The 12,380-nt window shown below is 40.1% G+C and overlaps 1 protein-coding gene across 2 annotated transcripts in view; it reads right to left on the bottom strand.

Annotated features, from left to right (window-relative positions):
• Positions 1-770: 770 nt before the first annotated feature.
• The window catches only part of LOC119720866 (Y+L amino acid transporter 2-like), a 30,603-nt gene continuing 18,993 nt past the window's right edge, over positions 771-12,380 (bottom strand). For both annotated transcript variants that reach the window (XM_038190741.1, XM_038190735.1), the window contains exons 4-12: positions 11,260-11,385; positions 10,340-10,433; positions 9,336-9,380; positions 8,515-8,638; positions 5,038-5,141; positions 3,344-3,440; positions 2,630-2,779; positions 1,740-1,917; positions 771-1,035 (exon numbers count right to left, since the gene is read on the bottom strand). In XM_038190741.1, the coding sequence (XP_038046669.1) occupies positions 923-1,035; positions 1,740-1,917; positions 2,630-2,779; positions 3,344-3,440; positions 5,038-5,141; positions 8,515-8,638; positions 9,336-9,380; positions 10,340-10,433; positions 11,260-11,385 (1,031 nt within the window). In that variant the 3' untranslated portion in view covers positions 771-922. The remainder of the gene's footprint in view (positions 1,036-1,739; positions 1,918-2,629; positions 2,780-3,343; positions 3,441-5,037; positions 5,142-8,514; positions 8,639-9,335; positions 9,381-10,339; positions 10,434-11,259; positions 11,386-12,380) is intronic.

Raw genomic sequence — 12,380 nt, 5'->3', positions numbered from 1 at the left:
ACTCTAAGCTAGCACTATTGTTGCAAAGTTAGCATAAAACTGGCCATGTTCCCTTTACGCAGCATTACTTAAGTCGTATCCTCACAAGTCAATCACAAGTTCTTCAGTCTCCAGGCCACCAGCCAATTCAATTTAACTGTGATAAAGTCATTTATTTGTCATTGTTCATCTCCTGTTAATTGTGACCGTACTTGCGATTGACTTGGGATGGACAAGGAAGTGCAGTTAAATGGACACCAATGTTTTAAAGATATACTCCATCATTTGTAATTTGTGCATTTTGTTCGTTTGAAGCAACAAAAGTGTTCAAAATCTATTGAAGGATACTGAACAACTAACCTGATGAAGTTTCAGCTCAGCTTTAGCTGTATATTCCGAGAAAAACAGCATTCTAGGATCTCAATTTCAAATCAAAAGTTGCTGAATCATGTTTTGAATTGGGCCTGAATTCAGCGTCCGAAACACATTCTCACTGAGCGGATTGCAGCTACGCGATGTCACACACTGATCCGACGAATTATAGCAACCGCGCGCGCGTGTGCATCGTGCCAATGCTTGCGCGCGCTTCGCCGAATAACAGAACGAACTACTAATTTAAATTTTCCTACGGTGCGTCTTAAGACGCACCGTAGGAAAGGCCTTCTTTCGTTGATTACTTCAAAATGACAGCTTGCCAGAAAGAATAATTTCACAGGGACTTTAGTTCCCTTACTATCTTTCAACCAAGTATGTTTTTCAACAATAATTACGCCAGTTACTTTTTGGATGTGTTTTTTTTTCAGGACAATGTCCAAATACATTATAAAACCATGCAACAAGCATGCAGTTTCCTGGAATACTTGTCGAACCAACCCAGCCGATATGTGGTGATCCAGTGGTTCCATTTTGGATTTGTGCGTGACATTTTCCACTCCATATTGTTTCATAACTCTTTATCTTCGTTGGTCGAATCCCCACTGGTTGCCTTGTTTTTTGCCTTCTTCCCCTCCTCGCTGGTCACTAAGAACAGCTTCTGGCACCAATGAGTGACGGCAACTGGAGACCAAAAAGGGACAATGACAAGAATATTACAGTTGTTCAACGGCACTGGCTTTAAGACAAATTGAACAATACGGTTTTACACTTGACTGCAGATTTGCTCCAGTTAATCTTTATTACCTTTATGAATAAACCAGGTTTTTTTTTTTTAAATTTGAGAATTTCGGAGACCTTGGTTTTCTTTGTACCACTTCCAATTCCTCCTCAAATTCTCCCTCGGATTGAAATAGACAAGTAGAGCAGGAAAGGGTGTACAGCCGTACATGTACTCACATAAACTCGAAATACAAAGGTAGATTTTTTATGAATGTTCAAAACCTGTCAAACCTGATCATGAGAGACTTGAGATATGTACAGGCTTTTTCAAGCTCTGGCAGGAACCTCTATATGTCACTTGGTAGTTGGTTGGTCGGTCTGTCTGTCTGTCTGTCTGTCCCCGAAAATTGGCCAAAAATATTTGACCAAAAATTGACCAAATGCCACGCCATGGTCATATAAATGCACTCTTGCCAAAAGTTTTCAGAAGACTGGCTTTGTTTTCATCAATTCGCATGCGCGTCTATTTTGCATATGAATTGGGGCATTCCCAAACCAGGCCAGAGCTTATTGTGCACTTGCGCTTGGCTTCTTTCATGTTGACCATGTGCAATGTGTGTATGTGGGGCTTGTAGCCACATCAGGAACAGTCCTTTTGCACCTACCGTCAACTTTGTGGAGGATAGCTGGTATCTTGGCCGGTCTGACCAAGATAAAGTAGAAGGGAATGCCGGTGAGCGTGATGGCTATGCCTATCAGGGTGTCCATGGGAGCTGAGACAGTGCCTAGGATCACCAGAGCAGCGGAGGCCAAGGTGAAGAAGATGGGAAGGCAGATGTTAATCTGTCATCAACGATAAGGGGGAAAAAAAGGAAAAAATTGTAAAGTGTAAATAAAATTAGGCTTGTAAGAAGTTGATACATGTAAATCAACGGGATAGTTGGTCTAAGGGGCCAACCCAATAGGCCCGAGACAAAATAACACCACGCATTCTTTACTTTGTTGTATCCCCTAAACAAAGTTTTACGAGACTTGGTTGGTACTTGGTTGGTTCTTCTCCTAAGGACTTCCACAAGGGAGTATAACATGTATAACTAGGAGGCCAGAAACACCGGGGCAAACCCCTTCTCTTAGCGATAAGTGTTACTGGGTTCTTTTACGTGCGTTAGGCCTAAATACAACACACGGGACCTCCGGCTTAACGTCCCATCCGCAATAATGGTTAAGTGCCTTGCTCAAGGGCACAAGTGTGCGGGCCCGGGCTCGAACCCACTCCACTGTTGCCTCTGAAACACCAGAGCATGAGTCGGTGCTCTTAACCGCTCTTAACCGCTAGGCCATGACACTAACCAGTCCTAAATTCTGTATGACTGCATGACCTTATGACCGTAGACTGTTCCTGAAGTTCGAGCATGAGAACAATATACCCGTTCATATGGAACTCGCACCAGTAAACGGGGGTTCATTTGAACCCTCTAGCAAATAGGAAGAAGCTGTAAATAAGGCCAAACTAGAGATAGGGTGAAATGGAAAGAAGACGAAGCAACGTAATTACCTTGTACGGCCTTGGCATGTCTGGTTGCTTCCAGCGCAAATAGACTAGCCCAGCTGAGATAGCCCCGGCAGAGGTCCACAGTACAAAGTTGAAGTAGTTGATGAGTGTGTATACGTCCCTGGCAAACACGTACACACACGTCAGGAATGTCTAGATCCCAAAGGGGGAGAAATAACAAGAACAAATGGAAACTGAAGATTGCTGTATGTGTATATCTCAAGTGGACTACATCTATCAGATACATTGTGTGAAACATCAAGGTACACAACAATAAGCCATTTGCGAGTTAAATTTGAATGAAAGCTGGAACGCTTAACTTTGCATTCTCCCGACCAAAGAGACTGTTACTATATCATGTGAGTCAGGGGAAGTGCTAGCATCCCCCGCTCCAGAATGGTCTGGTGTCGTTGTGCCATTCTCACCATTGTGAACAATGTATTGGTGCCGAGTGTCTCTTATGTATATATGCAAGAGCTTGCCCCGAGTCATGTGATTAGCAACAGTGTCTTTGGTCTGGAGAATTCAAAGCAATTCAATTAGCAATAAAATGTCGGTTTCGGGTTTTTTTTATCCACCTTGTATAGAGGATTTTTCGGTATCCGAAAAAACCGAAAAATGGCAATTAACGAATACAGGTTCATTTTCGTCCTGACAGGTCATGTACACGTATGTCTTCATTTCTGTGATATCCTCTCATGTCTTCTTGTCACTCACCACAAGCAGCAAGGCGGGCATTGGTGTTTTCCTCTTGATGTCAATCATGGCAAGGAAATTTGGCAACTGTCTGTCTCTTGCCCCCACAAAGAACATTCTGTGGTAATATCAAAAGCAGGAGTGACTACACGACATACACAAACCCCAAATCATGCACAAAACCATGACTAATCCAAATATATGTAAATGAATAACAGCATAGAGGGGAAGCTACAGAATGCAGTAAACTCCAGTATTACACTTGGAACACTTTTTCCAGTCCTCTTATCAAGACCACAGAATCTTGCAATGAAACATGTGGCTGCCAAGCTGCAACCATAAATGTGACCTGTTCTGTCAAAGCAGACGCTTCTGGGCAGAGGTTGAAATTGAGATAGGGCCAAAAAATGCTGTTGGGGTGATTTTTATCGATTTTCAAATTTTTGCATATTTGTAATCCTGAACATGTCTAAAATATATTATTAAAGTTTGAAACCCTAATTTGAACTCCACATGTACTATTTTTGATGATTTTGATAAGGTATTTCAGTTAAAGAAATAACTGTTTTGTGACGTTCATGGCCATTTTCTCCGTTTTCTACTTTTCGACACAATGAACTTAAAAATAGCATAACTCTGCCCAGGAATGACCGGTTTCAAAAATTAAACCACCTATTAAAAGGAAAAAGAACATATGTTAACGAAATGTAAAAATATCATTTTCGACCTTATGCCCAGAAAAGTCTGATTTTGACAGAACAGGTCACAAATGTGCAAAGTAGGTATATGTGTACTGTGCTGTATTATGGGACAGTTTGCACAGCACAAAATCTATAAGTATCTTCAAAGGGTCTGGGCCCACTGTACTTCTTCATTTTTGCTTGTTCAGGGTTAAACAAAACCACAGGAAAATATTTATCTTGGAAAACTGTGGAACCCTCTTTGCACAAACAACATCCCCCTTTAAAACTGGATGAAACATTCACAGCGAAAACAATGTACCTGCAAATGTTGCAATATGCATATTCATATAAGTACATGCCAAAGTGAGTAACAAATATGAAAGAAGAGCTGATGTAATTGAATGACGTAGAAGTGAAAATATAACCTTAATCATTTGACGCAATCCAGTCATATTACATGTATGCAAGGCAAAATTTCCCAGCCAACTTCTGATAACCAGCCAAACACCACGAATACTGATTCGCAATGAGTCATTTCAACAGTATTTGTACGATATTTCTTGCCGAAACCTCATATGTTTCTATACTCCGGGGTGTGCACTGGAGCGTAAATTGTACAACAATAGGCCGTGCACAACAGCCAATTCATGATCAACAAACGGTCCGACTCCACAGACTTCACAGACTTTGTGTGTGTGTACAAAAAGCACGAGGGATTAGCATGTTTAGACGTCGCCCGGAGTGAGTCGAGGCAATCTTGACGTCTTAATCCGTCGGCCGTGCCTGGGTACAAAAGCAGCCAGTGCATGTTATCATGGCCTCCAGCGCGAACTGTTTAAGAGTTTTCAACAATCAACAAAATAAGTGCGATTGAGACCTACCGTAACAGAGTAAATCTGAAAAGGGCAAATTAATGGAGATCATGATTGTAAATGAGGGGGAAAAAAATATAACCAATGTCAAATACAAAAACAAACAAAAAACAAGTGGATGTTGATATATGATAGTTAACATTATACATGTAATAATTACCTAGAAAGGCCAAGCAGACTTCCATTGTTTGAACCAAACGTCGACATGGCGACGAAAATCGGCATACACCATGCAACAACCCCAAGCAACTTGATACCAAATGTCTGAATGGAAAAAAAAATAAATGATTGGGGAAAATAAGTAATGCAAGTGAAACATGCTGCGATGTAATAATTCCCTGAAATGGTTTTGGAAAAACAAAATGTTCGGCCCTATCGTTGTCCATTTCTGTTAATGTTGGTCTGGATGGGTATGTGCAGAGAAAACTTGTGTTTCTGGTCGACACGAACTTTTGAAATCCTCAACAAACTTATGAAATCCTAAGGTCAGTCCACATACTTTACGTGAATTTCAGTACGAAGCGAATTTGTTTTGGTAACAGCGAACGCCACAATGAAAGTTGCAATTGTTGCTTTTGCTTTTGCGTGAAGTATGGGGAGTGTGGCCTAGTGGTTAGGGTTCATGACTCATGATCAGAGGGTCAGGGGTTCAAATCCAGCTGCTGGCCACGTGCTGTTTTCTTGGGCAAGCCACTTCACCCCCACTTGCCTCTCTCCACCCAGGAGTATAAATGGGTACCAGCATTAGCTATGGAGTAACCTCTGATGGATTAGCATCCCATCCAGGGGGAGTAGAAATATTCTCAGTGGTTTCATGCTACTGAAACCGGAGATAAATGCCGGCCTGATGGGCCACATTGGAGCGTGACAGACTTTACTTGACAACTTTATGGACCAGCCTAATAAGTCCCTTTCTTTATTTGCAAGTAATACATATAATTCCTCCAAAATCCTCCGCTGTTAAAATTACATATTCTTTGTATTTAAACTTTTGAACTTATAGTGGATGGGCTCCACTTCCCTAAAATCCTGCAAAATACTGCAAAATTACCTGGTGGAGTTGGAAGATCTGTTTATTTTAATTTGATTGCCACAAAACTTGGGAAATTCCCTCTGCACATGCAGATTTTCAAAAAGTCTCAAGGACAACTTTCAAACGAAAGCAATAAAAGCGATCAGACGACATGTTTAGTCCTCTGGTGTGATAACAAGCTATAAGACATGCTGAATTGACAAAAAAAATGAAGTACTTCAGACCCTTATGTGATGAGTAATTTGTACCTTGAAAATGCAAGGAAGTTGCCGTTATTGGAGCCGTGTGTTGACATGGCCACCGATACCGGCATTATCCATGCAATTACTCCTAGGAGCTTGATGCCGTAATTCTGGTAGGATATTATTTAGCAACGAGGGGGAACAATTGCCAAGAAAAACGTCATGTATATATTGACAAACCAGTCTGCCTGCGAAACATTCACAATTTCTTTTCCCAAGGAGTGGTTGTTTAATATCGTTGTGTCAGTGCAACAAGGGTGAAGTTCGCGCAAGGACTATAGTTGACCAATGGTTAACTAACGTTTGCCCGAACTCTGTCTAGTCAACGGTGGTTGACTACGCTAGTCGACTATTTGGAACCAGCCTACTGGGGTTGGTTGCTTCGCTGGTAACCAATAGCTGCGCGCATTCATAACGCTAGCAGAGAGCCAGGATCCAGAAGTTTTGCGATGACATTTTGACCAGCGTTTGACTAGAGATGTTCGCACGTTGCTATCAGTGCGCAGGCGTAAGGTACGTCACAAATCAACCACTAGGTCGTAACTCCGTTCTGCAACAAAGTCGTATCTCGCGCAAATAGCTCGTGCAACAAGGTCGTATCTCGACGTCCATTGACTCTGTGTGTACATCCGGGTTATTTTAAGTAAGATACGACCTTTTAACATTCTGAAACTTGCGTTTCACGTACGGCCCATTTTAGGAGATCCGACCTTGTTGCACGGACATGACGGTATAATCAGCTACGTGTAACATTTCGGAGTTAACTTTATAAAAATACTAGTACCCGTATATTAAAGCTATAGTCCATCATTTGCAGCCATCCGAAAAGTAACTGGTGTAATTATTGTTGAAAAACAAACTTGGTTGAAAGATAGTAAGGGAACTAAACTCCCTGTGAAATATTCTTTCTGGGAAGCTGTCATTTTGAAGTAATCAACGAAAGAAGGCCTTTCCAAAAGTGCGTCTTAAGACGCACCGTAGGAAAATTTAAATTAGTAGTTCGTTTTGTTATTCGGCGAAGCGTGCGCAAGCATTGGCACGACGCACACGCGCGCGTGGTTGCTATAATTCGTCGGATCAGTGCGCGACATCGCGTATAGCAGCAATTCAAAACAATTCAAACCACGATTCAGTTACCTTTTGATTTGAAATTGAGATCCTAGAATGCTGTTTTTCTCGGAATATACAGCTGAAGTTTAGCTGAAACTTCATCAAGTTAGTTGTTCAGTATCCTTCATTAGATTTTGAACACTTTTGTTGCTTCAAATGAACAAAGTGCACAAATTACAAATGATGGACTATATCTTTAACTGATTGTCTCTTGTAAGTAGTAATACAGCGTGTCTCAAAAAAATATGTAGCAGTCAAATAACTTTTTTTCTGAGGAAATTAAATCATTTTTTTTGGTTTTGGGGGGGGGGGGGTAAAAAAAAATTACTATGATATGATTGAGTGTTTCTTCACCCTTGACAGGATTTTTGTTCTGTGTGATTTGGACCTTTTGTTTAAAAGTTACGGCAAAGCTAAGTTTATGTAAAAACTCTCAAAATCTGTTTGGGCCACATTTCAGATTAGCTGGTATCTAATGAAAGGCATTCACACACCTTCTTGGTATGTGAATGCCTTTCATTAGATACCAGATAATCTGAAAAGTGGCCAAACTTGGAGTTCAAGTCATTTAATTGAATTAGCTTTATCTCTGGACTGGGGTGTCCAAGTGATATGAGATAAAGACCACTGAGTAGAGTATTTACTATACCTTCAGACTCTCTACATGCGTTTTGCCAAATGAGAGTGCTAGTATTTTTAGTATTCATGGATTGACTGCTACATTTTTATTGACACAAAGAGGGGGAGGAGTCGAAATGCTGTACTTTTCTAATGCTAAACAAATTTGTATCGTCCATGCATGTACATGTAATAACATTTGAAGCAAAGAAATTTTGGGGACCTCAAAGCAAAAGCCCATTTTACTTGGTACATGTACTTGGTTGGTTCTTCTCCTGTAGGAATTCCACAAGGGAGTATAACTAGGAGGCCAGAAACACAGGGCAAACCCCTTCTCTTAGCGATAAGTGTTTGGGTTCTTTTACGTGCATTGCATTACACAACACACGGGACCTCCGGCTTTACGTCCCATCCGATGGACGAAGCAATAATGGTTAAGTGCCTTGCTTAAGGGCACAAGTGTCCAATATCTGGTCAAAATTGTGTAATTGTATACTGCTTTTCTGATCACCATCAGCATTTACTTCAATAAGTACTAAAGAAGCAGAGTTTGAGGCCTTTGGATGGGTCAGTATTGGCAGTCATACAGTGCATCAACTGTGAGGTACAGCATTTCATCCAATCAATGCCTTACCACAGCAACAGCATCAGACGCCAGTAGTTCCGTAGGCGACATGGCCGTGAAGTAGGCAACGTTGGCCAGTACGTAGAAGACAGTCACAATGGCCATGGTGATGTAGATAGCACGAGGTAGATTCCTGTAGATATGACATTTAGCAATTGTTGACTGCTGTGATAAGGGATATTCACATTTTTAACATACGTGGGGCGCATGCGCCCCGACGTGGTTAAAAAGGGCATATCCCACATTATAGCAGTCAACAATTGTTTTGTTATATCATGCCCATAAATCAAAAAAGATAAATGGTTGTAACTTACTGTGTGAGAAATAAATTAAATCACTGCGATGTAACCTTTGATAACTGAAGGTTTTGATGTTCTGCTGGACATGAGACTGAGCGTTTGACTTTGCAGTTCTCATTGCGCAAAACTATAGCGCGCCGGCAGGTTCCTTTATCGCGCGTAATGCGCGCAATGAACGCAATGCGATATCATCCTCAGTGTGTGACATGCATTTTTATTGTCCAGACACATGGCCATCCTATAGACCAATGAAATTACAGTACCCAAGAATACAGATATCTGAACAATTTGAAAGCACAGAATTCAAGTCTACCTCCAAAATTTGTATTCTGGGTTGAGTTTGAAATGTACTAATTGGTGTCAGGGCCTTTTTTTCCCCAAAGCTTTCATGTAGTTTAATATGTCATGTCCCAACACAGGTTTTATACATAGTTACATATTCCAGTTCATGTCTTCCTCTAACCATAAATCACTGTGTGCACCCACCAATCACATCAACTATAAAGCAGTCCATAGAATTTCGGAACTTACTTGTATGGATTTCGCAGTTCCTCAACAACGTTGTTCAAGTTGTACCTGTGTAACACAGAAAGAAACCAGGTAAGTGCAACTGGCGAATGCAGCATAAAACTTGGTTTAAATGAATAATTAATCCAATTTGAAAGCTTTAGGAAAACAAGCAAATTTTTTCATCTCTGTGACTGAGGAAATGAATACATGCAACATTAATATAAAGAAAACCCTAAAGAGAAAAATATAAGTTCAACTCAAACATTTTGGAAAGTAAATATGGCAATAAAGTTCCTTCATTCAGCTTAAGAATAATTAAAATCTGATGGAACGAAAAATTGAAAGTGCCAAAAAAATATCTAATTTGTCTGTCATTAACGTATTTCCTTAAAGGGAATGTTCATCATTGGCTTTTGCTGTAATTTTCAGAATTGAACTATTTGAGGGGTTAGTATAATAGAACAAATATTGTTACACTAACATATTTGAAGTTTTGTGTTTGAAAATGCTGGAAAAACCAAGAATATCAAAAATGTTCAAGCAGTCTGGTTCCCTGGCTCCACTAAAGATGAAATAGATCAATATTTATAGATGCCGGAAAATTGTAAGGTGAGGGAACCAGTCTAGCCTGCCTGCACCCGTTCATGAACATGTAACCAATAGCAAACAAAATTTTGACTTAAAAAAATGGTAAATCTGGATCAGTAGTTGAAAAAAAGTTAGGTTTTCCAACGGTGGTTGGCCGACCACCGTTGGAAATGTATACAAAAATACTATTTTCTTGAAAATGACTTGACACCAGGTGCCATAATTTTACAGGATGCTTTATACTGTCATTTACCAACATCCTAATAAAGTATTTCGTAAAAACTTGGTAGTTTTATTTTTTGATGTTTGCAAATGTTGTATATTCCCTTTAACAAAGATTTTTGAATGAGTAACTTCTATAGACTAACAAATTACAACATTAAACTTAAAAAAAAAAATGTCTACAATCATTATATCAAACCTTAGCATGAACTTACCAGCCTGCATATGAGAACAAACCAGAATACAGAGCATTACCAAGCCCAGTGTATGTTGTTCCTTCAAATGAATTTTCAAAACTTGCCGTTTCCCCTTTCATAAAAAACAAAAACCGAGAATATTTGTCAATCATGCAAATAAAGGTAAAAAACAATTTGTTTAATGCAATCCTTGAAAATGCACCTTTGTGTCCCATTTAACCTTGTTTTTACTATTCGTTTTGCCATTTTCAAGGGTAATTTAGTGCCTTTTTGGTTGTTATGCTAATGTTTACATATTCATGAGCGAAAGTGTCATTTCAGGCAGAAATCTCAAAGTTGCTATTTCACCACAAGTTGCCAGAATTTTTGATGTTTTGCTTTTTCTATCCTCTGGTAATTCGTTGTGCCAATACATCGCAGTATTAAGCCAATGAACAAACTTTTCTCACAAATGTTTTCCATGAGTAAATATTTGGGTTCACATTTTGAACACAAACTCCCTAAACTGAAAAGTGTTTCCTGAAATGACATCGCAGAAACAGCGCCCTCAATTGTTCAGAAACGCATGGAAAATTAAAAAGTTTAAAGAAGTGCACTTTTCAATAAAATTAACCAAAAAAGGATGTCATATAGTTTTCATACATTTTTATACAAGAGGACGAGAGTTGCACAGAATACGTTCCTCAGAAAATCCATTGTATGACCCTTTCAGATTTATTTCAGTCCTCAAAACAATCCTCATGACTACAGTGCTTTTTTAGCTTCCTGAGATATCCATATCTATATACAGTACTTTTTAAGCTTCCTGAGATATCCATTCCATGGACATGTGTATATATAGAACAATTGCATAATTCAAATAATTTTAAATGCTGCACTCCAACCGCACCATAGAAAAGTGTATTTGTTTTGTCACATGATGGGTTCATTGAACTTACCTCTGAACAGCTGCACACAACCCATAACTATGATAATGGTCAACGCTAGCATCTTGAACACAGTGAAGACGTTCTGCACGGTGGTCGTTAAGCGAACGCTGAATATGTTGAAGAAGCCACACAGCACTGTACGAATAAGAGCATACACAAATATAAAATGGTTTGAAGGTAGATAGTCAAGTTTATTTCCTAGGTATTGGAAATTCAAAAACTGCTTATAGATCACGAGGCGAAGACAAGGGGACTACTTTGTCCATGTCCTATCCCGGGGGGGGGGGGGGGGGGGGGGGGGGGGGGGGGGGGGGGGGGGGGGAATAGGACATGGACCGCGTGAATTGTCCCAACTGTTTTGATTGATTTCAGTTTATTTCAGTTTATTTGGGGTTTTTCACAAGATGGCATAACCGACCAGACCCGACCTGAAAAATCGCAAATGCAATGTTGTGCAGTTGACCAGGCCAAACCGACCCAAAACATTCAAATATAAACCGAATCATAACCGAAACCGATCTGAACTCCCCAAATCCGACCCGACCCAAATTTAAGCAAAACTGACTCGAACCGACCAGAGACCAACCGACCCGAAAAAAAAATTATATCTGATTTGGCAACTGTGTCCACTTTCTTGTGCCTAAACTTACCTGCGTCGCGTGAAAATTGTTGTCTCTTATAACAGAATTATACCGTACGGCATACAGTGAAGACTCATAATGTGACCCACCAGTAGGCCTACATGTTATATAGACTGTGCGTGAAGACCGTAAGCCACATGCACATTTGCAGTCGGTTGACGTTGGTCTTACCAGGCACAGTAACTCAATAATGAAAGGTTTGCGGAAACACCATGTGCGAATAATTTCTCAACTAAGAGAATGGTTCTGAAAAGAACCAGAGGTATAAACTCGACGTTCCGGTCAGTACGCTCTGACCTTCAGGAGAGTGCCTAAAGTGTTTATACCTCTGGTTCTTTTCAGAACCATTCTCTTAGTTGAGAAATTATTCGCACATGGTGTTTCCGCAAACCTTTCATTATTTAGTATCTCCACCATGCAAAGCCTCAAATCTTACTCACAGTAACTCAGCAATAACATTGCACCGCGTGAATTTCCCCAACTGTTTTG

This window comes from Patiria miniata, unplaced genomic scaffold (assembly GCF_015706575.1).
Source record: "Patiria miniata isolate m_02_andy unplaced genomic scaffold, ASM1570657v1 HiC_scaffold_13, whole genome shotgun sequence".
NCBI classification, from domain to species: Eukaryota; Metazoa; Echinodermata; class Asteroidea; order Valvatida; family Asterinidae; genus Patiria; species Patiria miniata.
The sequence above is the reverse complement of the archived record's forward strand: the minus strand, read 5'-3'. Positions and strand labels throughout refer to the sequence as shown.